General features: G+C 33.9%; 1 protein-coding gene across 1 annotated transcript; it reads left to right on the top strand.

The window, feature by feature from the left end:
* The first annotated feature begins 560 nt into the window (after positions 1–560).
* Positions 561–18905, top strand: LOC113716010 (zinc finger BED domain-containing protein RICESLEEPER 2-like). The gene is made up of 3 exons (XM_027240313.1): positions 561–704; positions 16615–18742; positions 18865–18905. The coding sequence occupies exons 1-3, from the start codon at positions 561–563 to the stop codon at positions 18903–18905; spliced, it is 2313 nt and encodes a 770-aa protein (XP_027096114.1).
* Positions 18906–20820: the final 1915 nt, after the last annotated feature.

Below are 20820 nucleotides of genomic sequence, written 5' to 3' on the forward strand. Positions count from 1 at the left end.
AGAAATTTCAGGAGTCTTTGGGGACCAAGTTGAAATTTAGTACGGCTTACCATCCCCAAACCGACGGGCAGTCGGAAAGAACAATTCAAACTTTGGAAGATATGCTGAGGTCGTGTATATTAGATTTTGGAGGTAAATGGAGTAATTATATGACCCTAGTAGAATTTGCATATAACAACAGTTATCAAGTCTCAATTCAAATGGAACCTTATGAAGCTTTGTATGGCAGAAGATGTCGATCTCCGATACATTGGGATGAAATAGGAGAAAAGAAGATTGTAGATCCAACAGCGATATCTTGGATAGAAGAAACCCAGGAGAAAGTGAAACTTATTAGGGAAAGGCTTCAAACCGCTCAGAGTAGACAAAAGAGCTACGCCGACACAAGGAGGAAAGATTTGGAATTCGAAGTAGGAGACAAGGTCTTCCTAAGAATTAAATCCTTGAAGGGCGGAGTAGTGCCTAAGAAAGGTAAGAAGCTAAAGCCAAGGTATATCGGACCTTTCGAAATTTTGAAGCGAGTTGGGAATGTAGCATATCAGTTGAAGTTACCCGCAAGCATGGCTAAGGTTCACGATGTATTTCACGTTTCCATGCTTAAGAAATATTATTCCGACCCAAGTCATGTGCTGCCCCTGGAAGGAATTGAAGTGGATGAGGCATTAACATATGAAGAAGGACCAGTCAAGATTTTGGAAAGAGAAGTAAAGGAATTGAGAAATAAGAAAATTCCTCTGGTGAAGATTTTATGGAGAAATCATGGACTTGAGGAAGCAACTTGGGAATTAGAAGAGGAAATGCAGAAAAAGTACCCTGATTTATTTCCTTAGAAAGTGTGAATTTTGAGGACAAAATTCTTGTAAGGAGGGGAGGATGTGAGAACCCTGAAAATGGATATATAAGCTAGTGTATATTTCATTTGCATTTCTTTTATTCTTTAATAATTTCCAGCATTACTTTTACTTGTTCGCAATTAAGTACGTAAAAATAGGTTTATGTGAAAATTGACACCCTTGGATTAAATTATTATTCCACTTGACTTTATATTATTAAATCGATAAATTTCGAGTTAGACTAACTCTATTCCTTGAGAAATAATAATTGGAAATTCTAAGAACTAATTTAATCGCTAAATAATATAAGAATTACTAGGAACCTTAATATTCAAGTTTAATCGATAATTATTCGATAAAAATGGTTTAGGTATATTAGGGTATAATTAGGCGTTTAAATCACGCTTGGGGATAATTTTTAGAAGTAAGTTAGAATTGAGAAATTAAGTTGAGGTTGGGGAGCAAAGTGAAAAGACTAAAATGCCCTTACAATTTCATGCAAACCAAACGAAACCTCTGACCGCAAGTTTAATCACTGCAACTATCGCCAATTCTATACGCAATCGATTCTTACACGAAACCTCTGCTCCTTAAACCACGGCACCACAATACCGTTCTCTCTATTTCACGTCTAAAACCACAATTCCAATTCCTTCTCTACACAAGCAAACCGCAAACCATTTCCTTCCTTCTTAATACCGAGATACTGCCTCTTCATCATCTCATTTCCTTTGCACAATTTCACCGCAGCTGCTACTCTTCCTCTCCACAACCACACCTCACCTCTTCTTCTACCTTAGACCAAGAGCATCCGAGAGAGAGGGTTACCTGGTGAGCTGCATCCGAGAGCAAGGGAGGAGGGATCGCAAGCTGCCATTTCTTCCTTTCTGTTCTGACCGTAAGTTGAGGGAAAATACCAGGAACCATCGCACCTTTTCTCTACTAGCTGTGGCCAATTCCAACTCCACTCAACCGAGCTCAACCTCACCACAACACCACTCCAGCCGCAACTCAGGAACCAGGACAACCGACTGCACTTGAAACCGAGAGCAAGGAAGGAAAAATTCTGGAATTTTCGTGTGCGAGATTAGCTGTTATCTGAGGTAATTTCCGGACCAATTAGGTTGAATTCTAGTAGAGGAAGCTATATCTGAGCTTGCATGTAAGGATTGTGCAGACGGATGTTGAAATCAAACCATTAGAAAAATTTCTGTTCGGTTAAAATGTTGCTGCCGAGAAACTGAAGTGATATTGCAACTCCATTTTTGTTTTTCGTGACAATCTGAACACCTGAGTGTCATTAGCTGAGTGAAAACTTGAAGATTAAGACCCTGCATGTTGATTTGTGCATTCGGATGATGTGGTTAAAGCAAAGAAAAATTTCTGTTTTGGTTAAAAATTTCTGCCGAGGAGCTGGCTTGAAATTGTAGTTTTATTTCTGACTTCCTGCGACAATCTGAGTTTGATTAGGTGTTTAACTAATCAAAAACAAGAAGTTTAAGTTATCTAAGAACTTGCATGTGGATGATAGGCAGCCGGATGGGAGTTTTAAGAAAAGAAGTTCGGTTATGTGCATGTTTTGGAGCTGCCGAGAGCTTAGCTTGTTTATGGCAGCCTGATTTGGTTCAATTTTATTGTTTGAGCTTACAACCATAATTATATAGTTAATCACAAGTTAATTAGGCTCTGCATGCGGCTAATTAGTTAGTTTAAACCAGAAAAAAAAATGAAATCAAAGTGTAATCTGCCAAGCATGTTCATCCGAGTCAAGCAGGAAAATTTTAGAAAATTTTGATGTTAATGGTTGTTGTTTGAACTCGATTTCTGAACTGGAAATGTTTATTTTCTAGCTAAGTAATTGCATGAGGGAGTTGAGAGTTTAAAAGCATGTTTTAACCCAGAAAATAAAATGAAAACAGAACATCTCTTCATGCATGTTCATCCGTGGCTGATGGACAAAATTTCTGGATTTTTTTCTGGATAATTTTAGTTGCTGAATGAATCTAGTTTTGAAGTGGAAATTTTTACTAGCTAGCTAAGTGTTAAATGCTGAATTTGAGTACCTAACACCATGTTTAAACCAAGGGAAAATTTAATCTAAAGTATATTAGTTGCTGGAAAACTTTGGAAGCCGCAAGTTGGAACCAGAGATTTCAGTTTGTTTTAGAAGTTTAATTGGTTTCTGAAAATTTATTTTATTTTTTTTCCTTGGAATATAATGGTTTAGAAATACCGAGGAGTTGTAAGTATTAAGTTGTGTAAGTTGTTTAGCAATGAAATATTTGATAAATTGAAGATGGAACCAGAAAATGTTGGTTTATACATGCTGGAATTTCTTTTGTGGTAGCCGAAGGGTGAGTTGGAATCTTAGCTTGGCTTTTAAATTTTTTTTCCTTGAAACATGATGGATGGAAATGCCTGGAATATGTTGTTTTGGAGTTTTATAAGAAATGTATGAATGTCCTGTTTCTTCGTGAAACTGAAATTGGGTTTGGATCGAACTTTTAGCTTACTTGTGGTTTAAATTCTTAATTGAATTGTGGTTGGAAGTAATTGGTGTTGTCAAGGGCTAATGATTGATGAAACCCTTGGCCATTTGAATGATTTTATAAGTATTACTGGGTGATGAAATTTAATTGCTAGAATTTCTTGGAGGCCTTGCTTTTATTTTTATTTGTTTAAGCTGAGCTTGCTGAAACCAAGTGCTAATGATAGATGAAGCCTTGGTCATTCATTTTATTTTTATCAGAAATGCATTTGTTGAAATCTAGGGCTAATGATTGACGAATCCCTAGTGATTTGCTATGTGATTTTGCCATATTTGATCCATAATATGATTTCAAAACGGAATCGGAGCTGTGAAAGTCGTTTCTACCTTGCGAACTCGAGTAACTATGATCAAATTAATCAAAAATATTTTCCAGCTAGTATTAAATTATAAAAACTCAATATCTAGTGTTTTGCCTAAAACTTTCCAACCCGATAATTTCCTTTAGCTCAAACTAGCCTTATTACCTTGGAAAAATGATTTTCCTAGTTTCTAAAACTCTAGCCTTGTTTTACTCCTTTTCTTTTCTCTAAGAATTGTCCTTGGCTAGTTAACTATAGGAAAAGTGCCAAAATACGAGTTTTAATAATTTTAGTTAAAAAGCATAGAAACTTGCTCGGCAAGAAACCTTATTTTTCTAGGTAAAATAGTTTTAGTAATAATTTTAGCAAAAACCATAGCTTTAAAGAAATGTTCAAAATAACTTCCTAACGTGGATTTTAAGAGGTTTGTCGACTTATCTCAAGAAAATAATATTAGTTACCCTTTTATAAGGAAAAGTATTTTAAGGAAAACTATAATAAACATTTCTTCTACTTTTGTCAAATTTTAACCTAAAGGACTCTTGATTCTTCTAAGGAAAAGTAGACTAGTAGTATATTAGATATACCTCGACGTCTATAAGCTTAAAAACTGAGTAGAATCTTATAGTTTCAAAATTTTGATTTTTAGGATATTGCGAGGACGCGGAATTCGATTTCCAACTTGATATCTGAACTCCACTCTTGGTGAGTGTCCCTGCCTGTTCTATGTTTACCTGGTTAAAGTGCTTTCTTGACTCAATACGTGATAATTTGCAAAACTAGTTTTTGATCCATCGAAATGAGCAGTGTGTACTTTATCGCACTAGCCGTTCGAGTGGTGACTTGCGTAAATCATTTTCTCGTGAATCCATAAATCTAAATGTAGTTACGTCGTTGGGTGAATCCCTCGACGCATGAATCTAACTACCATAAATCTAATCTAAATGTAGTTACGTCGTTGGGTGAATCCCTCGACGCGTGAATCTAACTACCATAAATCTAAATGTAGTTACGTCGTTGGGTGAATCCCTCGACGCGTGAATCTAACTACAATAATGTCGTTGGGTGAATCCCTCGACCAATCATCTACGAGTATATCTCGAGTATACTGCGTCCTTAGTTGGCGAGCGGGCCCGGGACAGGGGTATGAACGGTGACGGGTTAGGATTAAAATGAGTGGATCTACATGGATTATAAGTAGTGAGAGTTGATGGAGGGTCAACTACGATAAATGGTGATCAAGCGAGGAAAGTGGCTCCTAAGAGCCCATGTATCCTACCTTGTGCTGTTATCCGCTTTCCTAATTGTTTAAATTTGCTATGTCATTAACCGCTGTTTGTTATTACGTGATTGCATGTTTTGGGGCACCACTGAGCATTAACTCACCCCACGTTTATTGTTTTCCTTAACAGGTTCTGGAAACTGAAAGTTGGATGCTTACTTTTGTTTTCCTTTTGGAATGTATTTGAATACTATGACTTATTCTGTGGGCTATAATGTGTTAATTGGGATAATGTACTTTTCTTTTGTATTGCCACTTGAAGCTGGAAAATGTGTAAACCCTAATTCGATTGCTTGGCTTGTAAGTTTGTATTATGAATTTATGTGTTTATCTATTCGGTTTGGTACGACTTTATACTTTGGTACGTGGCACGTGGGACGTTTAAGAGTCTCGACTGGTTAATTTATCATTGCTATCTCTGAAGTTAATGTGGATTTAAGGAAGATCTTATTCGGGGAAAATTGTTTTGTAATAGATTAGGATATTCTTCGAAGGGATTTGGGTTAGAATGCTTGCGTGAGTCCTGGCGAGAGTTGGGCAGACGGCCCGCCAACCCTTTGGTTCGCCTCAGGGGGAAATGGGGTCGCCACAGGCTATTTCTCAGTCTAAAGAGCACCAAATTGGATGATTCTTGATGCATTGGAAAACTAACTCAAAGCGTTACAATTTCACATTTTATACAAGAGTTGGGTCAGCTTCCATCATCAAGAAAATATCAGGAGATTTTGGTGCAAAAATAGAGCAATGATGAAATCTACCTAGAATGAGCAAACTTGCAAAAGAGCAATATGTGGGTACAATATGCAAACTCAGGTCATGTTTTGGAGGTCATGTATTCATCATTTTCAGTTGCAACTTGCTCTGCAACTTGTGCCCTATTCGCACAACTTTCCAACACAATTCCAGCAAGTAATTTCAGCTGTATCTGATCAAGAAAAGTGTGAAATCTTAGAGAAACAACTTTTGAGAGTTTCAAGAGTAAAAAATGCCAACTAAAAACAACTCATTTGGTTCTTAAATTCTCTATAAGTAGAGGCCTTTGGAAAACAATTTCACAACTTCAAAAAGTTAGAGAAACTCCACAAAAATATAGTTTTCACTAGTTTTTCTTAGTTCATTAATATAATATATATAGTATAGTTCATCCTTCTTATATTTGTAATTAGATTTGGATGAAGATTTGAAGAGCAAAAATGGAGAGTTGGATCTCATGTGGCAAGGGTGATTTCTCTCCTATCACTTTCTGTTTTGTATTTGAATTCATGTTTAGTTATAATACAATTATGGATATTGTTTTTCATATTTAGCTAAAGTTTATGCCATGAGTTATGGATAAACTTTCTATATCTTATTAGTGACGTTTACCTGGTTATTTGATGATATTATTTAGAGTAAGTTATTTATCACTTTTGCTTATCTAATCATGATTAACTAACCATTAATTGTGATAATTTTAAAGTGTTAAGTTTGTAATGAAAATTGAAATTTAACACTAGTTCAAGGAAGTGATAAACTTAAGGAGTACACTCACAAGAATAGAGGTGCACCTCTGTGATTTTAGTGACTTGTTTCATGTAATTTTGTAAAAGAAATGAACTTATAGTTAATTTCATAACCACGAGAGTAGGTGTAACTTAATTACAAGTATAGTTGATTCACTACGAGAGTAGGTTTCACATACATTAGAAAATTATTCCTTAACTAGCCAAGATAATAATATTCAATTAACTGAAAATTTCATTTGCAAGAGTAGTAAGAAATTCCATGTTGGATCCTAATCCAACATTGGACTTATATGTGAATAATTATGTGTTGCAAACTGTCAATTAAGATTCAATCCAATTAAAATGATCAAATATAGTTTGGTTTAATGTATCTAATAGGGTATCGACCTTTAATGTGTAGAGATTTAAGAACTCCTATTTCTATGATGGGCTGAAATAGGGTTCTAAAAGATAACAGGAATATTACCTATAAATAGGGTTATGGTTCCCAGATCACACGTATTATTATTTTTTGTCGTATTTTCTAGTATCACAATATATAGTTCTTTCCTGATATCCCATCGTCAGAAAAGATATCAGAGAGAAATTAAAGGGCTCTCTCAAGGATTAGCAAATATGTGTTAATCTGGAAGGCCACCCCAATATCTTTGGAGGTTCAAATATTAGTTTGTAGATATGAATTCAGGTACGCTTTCGCTATTTTACTGTTAATTTATTTCTTAATAATCGCCATATAGATTTTGAGTTTAATAGGTGATGGTTTTCATCAAATGTTAAATTTAGATAACCACCCTAACAAGTGGTATTAGAGCCCATATGGTTGATTATTAGGAAATAATTTTTTTTAGTAATTCATAGTTTTATTACTATTGGTTCTGTTTTCATGGCTACTAGCTGCAACTCTGATGCTATTAAATATATGATTATTATGTGTTCAAGTCTTGTTGATTCACTATTTTGATCATATATGTGTATGATTTTGGTTACTTCTGCCGCACTACATGAATTCAGAACATGATGCTTTTTGTCTTTGGCCTCTGATTCATATAAAAAAAAAAAGAAAGAAAAAAAGGAATTCGTGGTAAGAACTATGATGCTTTTGTCTTCGGTCAAAACAACTCAATGCTTTTGATTTCATATGTCTTGATACGGTTTTCAATCTATGTTCACTAATTGGTGAATCAAGTGATGATTTACGTGGGACCACAAGCTACTTGATTTCTGGTTTCGAGAAGTGGTTCGTCCTTTTTCCCACTATTAATGATTAAATTGACAAAGCATGATGCAATCCAGTAGTTGTTTCATGTGCTCAACCTTAAATGGCCGAGAGTTTCTCAAGTAAATTATTGACATGGTGATTTATGTCTTGAAACATGGATCAAATTTTCTTGTTCTGATTCAACCGTAATTTATATTCCCTTTTGTCTTGTTTCGGAGTATAATCAGATATACATATATTTTTATGTTAAGGAAATTAGGATATCTTTAATGTAAGTGAATCCTAAAAAAATTAATAAGACATTTAAACCCATAAAATTCATATATTAGGCCCATTAAATATAAAGTTTTATAAAAGATTTATGGACTTCAAGGAAATTTAGGACTTAAGTGATGAATTTGGATCAAATTATGGATATGGACTTTTTGTCCAATAAGTCTTGATCCAATTGACTGGTTTGATCAGATTTGACTGGATTGACCAGGTTTGACCATGTTTTGACCAGAGTTGACCAAAGTTGACTTTAATCAAAATTTTGTTTAATTTGTATAATTTTAAATTTGAATATTGGTATGATTATATATATATTTTGGAATAAATTAATTGAAATAATATGCCACCAAAGTGACCTCTATTATGAAAATTAATTTATTTTAAAATATAATTAGTTGGGTACCTGTAATTTTATGAATATTGATCGGCCCAAAAGAAGGTCAATATTTAATAAAATTACATGTGCATTTGTGGTAATAAATACGTGATAATTATTTGAATTTTACATGTGATTTTTAAATTGACCCAAAGAAAAATTTATTTTTTGACATGTTATTATTATCAGTATTTGTTATTACACCAAGATACCACTTAAAAGTTAATATTTTTGTCCAAAAACAGAATATTAATGAAACATCGGTATTTTGAAATGAGATTACCTTTATTTAAATTTATTATTGTTTTGGTTTATGTGAACTTGTTTTAATTATTTTATGTTTTCTGTTCAGTTGCAAATGATCTTACGAATATTACTATCAACATTAATAATATTTCTATGTTGAATGACACAAATTTCAAGTCCTAGAAATAAAATCTCTTGATTTGGAGTAATAGATCTCGACCTTGCGTTAAAGGATGATTCTCCCCTGCCTCTTATAGACCAGAGTACCTCTGATAAAAAGAGAAATAATGAGAGGTGGGAGGGATTAAATCGCTTGTGTCTGATGATCATTAAAAAGGCCGTTCCAGAAGCATTCAGAGGAATAATATCAGAAACGATAGTAACCGTTAAAGAGTTCCTTCAACATTGAAAAAGGATTTGTCAAGAAGGTTAAAATTAGTGCGCTCTTGATACGCCTAATTTCAATGAAATTTAGTGGTAAAAGTAATATCAGAAAGTACATTATAGAAATGTCTCATCTTATTTCAAAATTAAATGCACTTAAATTGACACTCTCTGAAGAGTTACTAGTGCACTTGATTTTAATACCTCTTCCTACACAGTTTAGTTAGTTTAAGGTGAGTTACAACTGTCAAAAGAAGATTTTGTCTCTAAATGAACTCATCACACACTGTTTAGAGAAAAAGGAAATGTTGTAGTAAGATCAGACAGAAAGTGCCCATCCGGTGTCAACCACTAATAATAAAAGTAAGAGATTTAAGAGAAAAATGGAAAAAAGAGCTGCAGGTACAGTGCTACAAAAAAAATAACAAAAGAAATCAGATGATCAGGGAAAGAATAGTTGTTTCTTCTGTAGAGTTAAAGGGTATAAAAAGAAGCATTACACCAATTATCACGCTTGGCGTGTTAAGAAAGGTATGTTTCTTAATTTGATTTGTTCTGAAATTAATTTAATTTCGGTACATAGATATATATGGTGGTTAGATTCTGGTGCAATAACTCACATCAGTGTGTCTATGCAGGGTTGCTTGAATTGCTGAAAACCTAATGATAATAAAAGATATATCTACGTGTGCGATAGAAAAACAGTTTAAGTTGAGACAATTGAAGTTTTTAGATTATTGTTAAAGATCGGATTTTATTTGGATCTTAATAAGACATTTGTTGTATCGTCTCTATTTTTACTTTGGATAAATTTGGTTATTTTTGTTCATTTAAAAATGAAAAATTTGAATTGTTTCATGATTCAAAATTGGTTGATTATGGTTCTTTAATGCACTACAATAATCTATATTTAATTGATACGATTATCTAATTTAATGAATCTCTGCATTTGAGTACTAGAGCAGTAAAGAGAAAATTAATCAATGAGAATTCAGCTGCATTATGGCATAAGAGATTGGATATATCTCCAAACGGAGAATAGAAAGATTTGTGTCAAATAAAATTCTGGACTCCTTAAATTTCACAGATTTTGATTATTGTATTAACTATATAAAGGGAAAACAAACCAATAAAAGGAGATTTGAAACCAATAAATCCACAAACGTCTTAGAACTTATATATACAGATATCTGCGGACTATTTCCTATATCTGCTTGCAATGGTCAATAATATTTTGTAACGTTCATAGACGATTTTTCAAGATATGGCTACATATATCTCATTTCAAAAAAATCACAGTCACTGAACGTGCTCAAAAATTTTAAGGCTGAAGTTGAGAATCAACTCAACAAAAGAATTAAAAGCGTCAGATCTAACCGTGGTGGTGAGTATTATGGTAGATATGACAGTTCAGGTAAATAACATCCAAGACCATTTGCTAAATACCTAAAGGAATACGGTATCGTCCATAATATACTATGCCGGGTTTTGATAAGTGACTAATTTACGTAATAATTATATGATATTTTATATTATTTTTAGTCACTTTAGTTATGTTATTGGAAGAAAATAAATCATTTCGATTATAATTGGTGAAAAATGCTTTTAAATGATTAAATGAGGTTTTTATCACTTTTTACTTGAATTTTGTGCATTTTGACAGTTTTGACATATTTTAGTATTTCAGCTATAATATCAGTTACAGTAATCGGATTGAGATGATTTTTGAACCAAATTGAAGATAAAAGATAGATCTACAACTTTGGTGAATATATCAAAATCCAGTTTGAAGGTTTTCTAAATCAAAAAACCGAATTACAGTAGTCAATTTATATTGGTCGAAGCTGAAATAGAGCATTGAGCAGTCAATGGTATTTCAGTCATTTCTCAGGCTACATAAATCCAAATGAGGTGATTCTTCATGCATTGGAAAGTTAACTCAAAGGGCTACAAGTTTTATATTTTAGTCAAGAGTTAAATCAGTTTCTATCATCAAGAAACGTTCAGTTGAATTTGACGCAAAATCAGACCAGAGCTAGAAATTGAACAGAAATTGCACAAAAAGTCACTATAGCAATCCCGCCGAAATTTGACCGAATTTATGGCTGGATTTCTGGCCGAATTGTGGTCAGAGAAGGCTGTTTTTTACGTGAAAAACTCAATTTTACCTCCAACAAGTCACATGTAATACCAGACATGTAACAAGCACTTTGTAGCTGTAAAAGGGAGGTGTAAGGCTCATTTCTTGACTACCTTTTATTTTTATATAGCCAAATCCATTGCAAGATTGAAGAGAGACATACGAGAGAAGCTTGGAAGTGCAGAAATGTAACTCTTCCATTTTCTGTGTGTTAGATTAGTTTAGTATAGAGTAGTATAGTTCATCCACTCTTGTATATTGACTAGATTAGGATGAAGATGGAAATGAAGAAGGAGGAGTTGTAGCTCAAGTGACATGGGTTACCTCTTCTTCAACTCTTTATCTTTTGAATTAGATTATTAAGTATGGTTAACATGCAAGTTCTGGATTTTGTGTTTATTATATATCTTTAAAGTTTATGCCTTAGATTTAGTTGAACTTTCTATGATTGTTAGTGTTTATTATTTAGTTATTTGATGTTATTATTTGAGCAAGTTATTTAACACTTTAGCTCTTTAAATCATGATTAATCTGGTACCGTTAATTGTGATTATCTAAGATTTTATTTTTGCAATAAAAATTAAAATTTAACACTGGTTCAAGAATGCTAAACATAGGGAGTACACTCACAAGAGTATATATGCACTTGTGTGGTTTTAGTGATTAATTTCATGTAATTTCATTGAAAAATGAACTTGTAACTGATTTCATAATCATGAGAATAGATATGGATTAGTTATGAGTATAATTGATTCACTACGAAAGTAGGATTCATATGCATAAGGAAATTACACCATAATTAACCTAAATAGTAGTACTCAATGATTCAAATATAGCACTTGCATGAGTAGTTAGGGATACCACAATCTAAGGAGATTTTCAATTGTTATTTTGCATAAGTTCAGTAGGTTTCATTTCTTATAATTCATTGATAATATAAATAATAGAGAAATTTTGTAGTGCCGGTAATTGCAATCTTCCCTGTGGGATCGACCCTTAATACTCTATACTCGCTTACGATTCGTATACTTGCGATAAATTACGTGTGGGGTATTTAGGAGTTTATAAATGTAAAACTTGATTGAGATGAGTTTAATGTTATATGTATACCCCGTGTACGTCAGGTTCACCCACTATGAATGGTGTAACTGAAAGACGAAATAGAACGCTTAAAAACATGATAAGAAGTATGATATGTCATTCTACCTTACCAGAGTCACTCTAGGGAGAAGCAATTAAGACTGCAGCATATATCCTTAACAGAATCCCAAACAAAGTAACTATCAAAACCCCTTATGATTTTTGGACAGGGAAAAAGTCCAGTTTACAGCATCTACATGTTTGGGGGTGTCCAGTTGTATAGGCCAAATGAAAAGAAATTGGATTCAAAAATAGTTAGTTGTTATTTTATTAAATACTTTGAAAGATTCAGGAGTTACAAGTTTTATGATTCCACGACTAAATCAATTTTTAAGATAGGAAATGTCCGATTCTTTGAGGATGTCGAGTTTGGGGAAGAAAATACAGTAAGGGATATTGTCTTTAAAAAGGAATACATTAATACTCCCACTGGTGTCATTGATCTTGTTCAAGATCCTATTTTTGAATTTGATCATGACATGATAAATTTAAATAATGTCAAAAAATAAACTGTTATAGAAGAACAAACTCTTCTTCCCCAAAAACTAGTGCCATTAAGAAGATCCACTAGAAAAAAGAGAAGTGCAGTGCGAGATGATTACATTATTTTTCTCCAAGAACATGAGGATGATTCTGGATTGATGGAAGATAATCAATCAACTTCTGTTAGGCCATTGAAAGTTCAAATTCTCAAAAGTGAATCGATATCATGAATGAGGAGATTAAATCCATGAAGGACAATAACGTTTGAGATCTTGTCCTATTGCCAAAAGGAGCAAATCCATTAGTTATAAATGGACATTTAAAATCAAAAGAGATTCGAAAGGCAATGTGGAAAGATACAAAAGCTTGTTTTGTCGGCAAGAGATTTACACAAAAAGAAGGTATCGACTATAAAGAAACCTTCTCTCCAGTCTCTTCAAAGGACTCTTTTAGAATTATCATGACATTAATGGAGCATTTCAATCTTGAGTTACATTGGATGGATGTAAATACAGCTTATCTCAATGGTAACATTGATGAAACGATTTATAGGTGCAACCAGAAAACTTTGTATCAGGAGATCCAAAAAATATGATTTGTAAATTTAAAAAATCCAACTATGGGTTCAAACAAGCGTCTTGACAATGGTATTTCAAGTTTCATCAAGTGATAATCTCATTTGATTTTGAAATGAATTTAGTAGATGATTGTATATACCATAAATCCTGTGGGAACAAGTATATTTTTCTGATATTGTACGTTAACGACATTTTGCTTGTCAGCAATGATATGGGTCTATTGCATGAAACTAAAAAATTTCTAACTAAGAATTTTGAGTTGAAAAATCTTGGTGATGCATCTTTTGTGTTAGACATATAGATACATCGGGATCGCTCACGGGATATTTTAGAACTATGACAAAAGGACTATATCGAAAAGATTGTTAAAAGATATGGTATGCAAAATTGTAAATCAGGTGACACTCTTGTGATTAAAGGAGATAAATTTAGTCTTGAACAGTGTCCTATGAATGCTTTTGAGGAAAAAGAGATGCAAAAGATTTCTTATGTGTCAGCAATAGGGAGTCTAATGTATGCTCAAGTATATACGCGTCCGAATATTGCGTACATTATTGGAATGTTGAGTAGATATTTAAGCAATTCTAAATTAGATCATTGGAAAACAACTAAATAAGTCTTACGGTATTTACAAAAAATAAAATATTACATGCTCACGTATTGAAAGTCAAATGAGTTAGAGATTATTGGGTATACTGATTCTGATTATGCTGGATGCCAAGATATTATGAAGTCAGCGTCAGGCTATATTTATTTGTTGGTTGGGGGTGTCATATCCTGAAAGAGTGCTAAACAGTCCTTTATAACATCTTTTACTATGATTGCAGAATTTATAGCTTTTTATTATGTGTCCAACCATGGAATTTGACAGCGAAACTTCGTCATAGGATTACGTATAGTGAATAGTATTAAAAAACCACTCAAAATATTTGTAACAATAAATCAGCAGTCCCATATTCCAATAATAGCAGGAGCTTGACGAAATCTAAACATATAAATATCAAATTCCTGACTATTAAAGAATAAGTACAGAGTGAACAGTCATCGATAGAGCATATCGAGATAGACTCCATAGTTGCGGATCCGCTTATTAAGGGATTGTCATCCAAAATATTTCATGAGCATACTGCTCGTATGGTTGTCATTTTATTAAATGATATACAATTTTAGTGGGAGTTTATTATTTTAAATGCTCATATGATATTTTTCGATTGTTAATGATTTAAGGATATTTGATGAATAAATAAAGTTTGGATTTATTTATACCCTGATTTTGATATGATTTGATCTCGTGAAAATTTAAGATAGACTTGTTGGAAATAGACATGTTTTGATCACATTACATGAAATTTTAATGCTACACATCTACATCATGATTCATGTCATTCAATTATATCAATATATGTGACCATTGATGGGTCAAGTTACGAAATTGTAACAAATGCCACTTTGATCCTATGTTGGTATGATTGATAGACCGAATTGGTTATAGATACATTATGATAAACTTAGGGAATACACTCACGAGAGTAGAGGTGCACTTTTGTGATTTTAGTGACTTGTTTCATGTAGTTTTTTTTTTTTAAAAATGAACTCATAGTTAATTTCATAACCACGAGAGTAGGTGTAACTTAGTTACAAGTAGGGGTGGGCAAAAATACCCGCTGACCCGAAAATCCGAGAGATCCGACCCGATCCGCACCGAAAAATAGGATATCCAATCCGATTTCTCTTAGCGGATCAGATAGGGTCGGGTATCCGGAACATTCGGATACGGGTACGGATCGTAAAAGCCAAAACCCGCGGGTACCCGACCCGGGGGTATAATATATAAATATTAAAAAATATAGGGGCAATTTTATAATTTTTTAAGTTATTAACCCTAGGTTCCTAACCTTCAGATTTCATCCTCTGCTTCAGCCGTCGACACTCTTCACTCTTCAATGGCCGATGCTCTTGTCTCTCAAACCTAGGGCCGAAAACTACCGTTAAAACTCCTCAAACTGCCTGATTGAATCGAATCCCTTTCTCTTCAGCCCTGTTTCTCCGTTGTCGTCCTTTTCTACCTTCGACTTCGAGTAAAGGGACGCTGCCAAAAGGTCGCCTGACACCGCCGACGCCGGAGCGGGTGGTTTAGCTATCAAGGTTTTTCAATAACTATTTTCTTTTAAGTTCAATTCTTTCTGCAAAACTATTCTGCATCTATGTGTATTGTGTACGTCTATGCATTTGTCGAATTGGCTACATGAATTCTGATCTTTCGTCCAAATCGAAACTGGGTTGTACAATTAAGATTAGGAATTGCTGGACCCATACAGAAAAAAGAAAAAAAACCAAAATGGGGGTCGGCAATCGGCATAAATGGTACAGGTACGGAAACAAATTCTGGCCATAATTTTCCATGGAGATACTCTCATGGCTTTGACATTTGAGGTCTTAGACCAACTCTCATAGGCTAGTTGTTCATTTGCAGAGAGTTTTACTTTACATGGCTTTTTCTGTACTTTTGGTGGACTGTTGCACGCATATGCGTAAGGCTTAGGTTATGTTTTGAAATTCAAGAACGGTGGGAGAAATTGTGCCTAAGGTTCTGAAAAATAAGAACATACTGCACTTTGTCCTGAGTTTCTAATTAAGAAAAAATATTCAATTAAATGCTTCACAAGTGTGTCCATGTACCGTAATCAGCTCTAATGTCTACAAGACGAGTTCAAACCAAAAATTCAGATTAAACCAAAAACTTTAAGTTGTAAATTACACAGTTATCCAACTAAGGTTTAAAGAGATATGATGTACCATAAAATTTACTGATTCTAATTCTCAAGAATATTATTGATTCTTGCATATAGATACTAAGACATGAACAAACACTGGAAACTCTACATCGTTCATTATTTTCCTCCAGTGCAATGTAGCTGCATAATTACTTTAGCTTTTTTGTCTAACATAATTCAATTCAATGTGCAAATTCTAAGATAATACCTCTATACCTGCTGAAGTTGTAATAGTGTAAAACTCTTTTTTTTTTTTTTTTGAGATTATTGGTTTGCCTTTTCTTTTCATACATTGGACATTTTTCCCCCTTTGGGTTTAGCTACACTTTGCACTCAATATTTAAATTAGCAGGCCAAGCAACTAAGGATTGTGAGCAATTTTTTGTTATTGTTCTTAAGATTATTCCAACTGCCCTTTTCTTTCTAAAATGAATCTGCACATGGTTTTATAGGAGTTTCTGAGCTATGTATTAGCTGCGCATATGGTAGAGAAGTGGGATTTTCATTTGATTTGTTTTTTGAATTTTTCAGATGTCAAGTACAGGGGATAATACAGCTACTACAGCTGCAAGCCCAAATGTTGATCATTCATCATCAATGGATCCAAAAATTGTTGTTGGAGCTTCTGAAACTGAGACAAGTCAAGTACCACCTCCTCTAACATTCGAGACAAAAGTGTCTACCAAGAGCAGTAGGTCTTGGGTTTGGGAGCATTATGCAGTTGTTACAGGTACGGAAACAAAAGACAAGAAAGCTGCTTGTAACTATTGTCACCAATTGATTGCCTGTGCAAGCAAAAATGGTACTACTTCTTTGAGTAATCACCTTCATAGGTGTAAAAAATATCCGTATAATAATACGGATAAAAGGCAAAAGACGCTGGAGTTTAAAGCAAAAGAGGGAGGGGGAAAAGCATTAACAACCCATATGTTTGATCAAGAATCATGTAGGAGAATGTTGGCTAGGATGGTGATTATAGATGAACTACCTTTTAAATTTGTGGAAAGGGAGGGATTTCTGGATTTTTGTCAGTTTATGCAGCCACGGTTTGAAATGCCATCACGTAGAACTTTAACTAGAGACTGCCATAAGCTTTTTTCAGATGAGAAGAAAAGTTTGAAGGCATACTTTGAAACTTTATCCTCACGAATTTGTCTCACCACTGATGCTTGGACATCCATTCAAAATCTGAATTATTTGTGTTTGACAGCTCACTTTATTGATGATAAATGGAAATTGCACAAAAAGATTTTAAATTTCTGTCCTATTACAAGTCATGCGGGTGAAGTTATTGGTCGGACAGTAGAAAAATGCTTGCTTGATTGGAAAATTAGTAAAGTTTTGACTGTTACGGTAGACAATGCTAGCTCAAATGACACTTGTTTGCAATATTTGAGAAGAAGGCTTATTAATTGGAAAGGTACTGTCTTAAATGGAGAATACTTGCATATGAGATGTGCTGCCCATGTTTTGAATTTGACGGTTAGGGAGGGATTGAAAGACTTGGAAGACTCTATTGTTAGAATTCGATCAGCTGTGAGATATGTTAGGTCTTCACTTGCTAGAGCTCAAAGATTCAAATCTTGCATAGAAAAAGAAAGAATCGAAAGTAAAAGTCTTGTATGCCTTGATGTTGAAACTAGGTGGAACTCCACATTTTTAATGTTAGAGGCTGCTCTAAAATTTCAAAAGGCATTTGAGTTGCTAGAAACTGTGGATAGCAAATATGTCGAAGAGTTAACTCCACAAAGTGAGAATGATACTCGTAGGAGTTCTAAGGTGAGGGGTGTGCCAACTGAAATGGATTGGGAGTATGCCAAAGATTTATTGCCTTTTCTTCAAATTTTTTATGATTCTACTGTGAAAATGTCAGGCTCACGTTATGTGACAGGAAATGTATATATGAATGAAATTTTTGGCATTAGTGGTCTTCTTAATTCATTTCAAGAAAGTGATGACTTTGGTTTGTCAACTATGGCTGGGAATATGAAGAAAAAATATGATAAATATTGGGGTAATGTGGAAAGGATTAACATATTGATTCTGATTGCTGTTGTTCTTGATCCCCGGCATAAACTAAGTTATGTTCAATGGGCAATTGATGAGGCATATGATCCTAAGAATGCTGAAATGTTAAAAGTTAAGGTGGAAAAAGTGTTACATTCCCTATTTGACTTTTATTCTGCTGAAAAATCACCTCATAAGGAAGTAATAAGTCAAAATCAGTTGAGGGAAATGGATAAAATGGATGTTGATGCAATTACAGTTAAAGGGGCATCAGATTACATGCATGCAAAGTATTCTCAAAAGGCTGATACATTGGATAGCACTCACAATAAAACGGAATTGGACATCTATTTGATGGAAATGAAGGAAGATTTTCACAGTCCAAACTTTCACATATTGGATTGGTGGAGAGATAATGCTCATAGGTTCCAAATTCTTGCTGCGATTGCTAGAGATGTATTAGCTATTCCGGTGTCTACTGTTGCCTCCGAGTCTGCTTTTAGTACGGGAGGGCGTGTGTTGGATTCTTTTCGAAGCTCTTTAACTCCAAGAATGGTGGAGGCTATAATTTGTGGACAAGATTGGCTTCGCAAGGGTATTCAACCAATTGATTTGGAAGAAAGTATAACTGAACTTGAAGAAATGGAATCGGGTAATACTTTTCATATCTTGTCAATTGTTATCATTGCATTGCAAATTTTCTTATTCATTTGAGTTTCAACTTGTGCTAATATATTTCTTGGTTGCTTTTATTTTTGGAATTTTTTTTTTCAGGTTTGACAATGGAGCATTCTATTATTAATATTGAAGATTGATGATTCTTGAAGATTGTGCTCCTTCATGTGTTGTAGAAGGTTGAGATTGTTGAAACATTTGAGGTTGTTGAAACTGTCATGGCATGGCTAGGGGAGGAAAATGAAGACAGCTTCTTGATTTATGCCTAGTCAATGCATTATGCCATGTTTGCTGGATTTGAGAATGTCTATATAGTGTACATTTTTCTCATTTATATGCCCTTTTTGGAAGTTATGTATCAGAGTAGATATTTCTAACTTTATGATTTAGTGTGGAACTACTGCTACTGATCATTTTTTAGATTTGAATATGCTTTGTCTTTGTCTAGTTTGAATTTGAATGATGTTGTTGCCTTTTTTTTTTGTTGAATGATGCTATCGTCCAGCAGGTTCATCTTATGTCTTATGAGTTTTAGAGAAAAATTGCATTCTTTAAATAGGGGCGGGTACCCTATGACCCGCCCCTATTTTTCGGGTATCCGAGGATCGGGTACCCGAGGAAGTTCGGAGCGGATTAGGGTCAAAAAAATAGTGACCCGATATGTTAGGGTCGGGTCAGCCAATTAGAGTTCGGGGCGGGTACCCGACCCGTGCCCACCCCTAGTTACAAGTATAGTTGATTCACTACGAGAGTAGGTTTCACATACATTAGGAAATTACGCCTTAACTAACTAAGATAATAATATTCAATTAACTGATAATTTCATTTGCAAGAGTAGTAAGGAATTCCATATTGGATCCTTAATCCAACATTAGATTTATATGTGAATAATTATGTATTGCAAACTATTAATTAAGGTTAAACCCAATTAAAATGATCAAATATAGTTTGGAATTAATGTATCTAATAGGATGTGGGCCTTTAATGTGGAAAAACTTAAAGGCTCCTATTTCTATGATGGGTTGAAATAGAGTTCCAAAGGCTAACAGGAATGTTACCTATAAATAGCGTTATGGTCCCAAGTCACACGTATTATTATTTTTTATCGTATTTTATAGTACCACAATATATAGTTCTTTCCTGATATCCCATCATTAGGAAAATATCAAAGAGAAACTAAAGAATTCTCTCAAAAATTGGCAAATACGTGTTGACGTGGAAAACCATCCTAATATCTTTGGAGATTCAAATATCAGTTTGTCGATATGAATCCAGATACGCTTCCGCTATTTTACTGTTAATTTATTTCTTAATAATCGCCATATAAATTTTGGATTTAATAGGTGATGGTTTTCACCAAAGATTAAATTTAGATAGCCACCTTAACATCCATACTTTTAGGAGTTTTCTATTGTTATTTTTAGTACTTTTGTTCCATGTTTGTAGCATAGATTTAATCTTTTACATTTGTGATAGTCTAAATAATAAAAAAGTTCGAAAAACATCGATAACTAACAATCTTCTTTGTGAGTTCAACCCTTAATACTCTATACTCAATTTCGACTCGTATATTTGCGAAAAAAATTATGTGTGGGATATTTAGAACTTTATAAATGTAAAATTTGATAGTGAATGTGTTAATTGTTGTGTGTACACCTTGCACTCATCACTTTCCTCTATTGTTGATGCTTTGAAAGCGTGGAGGAATGGTTGCTGAGCTTGCTTCTCTCAAGCATTAATTGTCCAATTGATCTATCCTTCTTATTACCTAAAAATGCTTGCAAACACTCAAAAGCAAATGTAGTCAACAAGAATAGCTGAATCGACACATACATAATTTAAACTCGAAAACAATACACAATATCTCACAAGACCCATAAGACTCAACACACACACACACACACACACACACACACACAAAAGAAACTAGACTCAACAAATTCACAAGAAAAATGAGTAAAATATCTAAACTAATAAAGTCATTCTTCGTACCGATATTGTTACAAATCTTCCCCAACAATGGCACTGATAACTTAAGTTAGGGGTATGCATATA

Source organism: Coffea arabica, chromosome 11c (assembly GCF_036785885.1).
Source record: "Coffea arabica cultivar ET-39 chromosome 11c, Coffea Arabica ET-39 HiFi, whole genome shotgun sequence".
Classification (NCBI taxonomy): domain Eukaryota; kingdom Viridiplantae; phylum Streptophyta; class Magnoliopsida; order Gentianales; family Rubiaceae; genus Coffea; species Coffea arabica.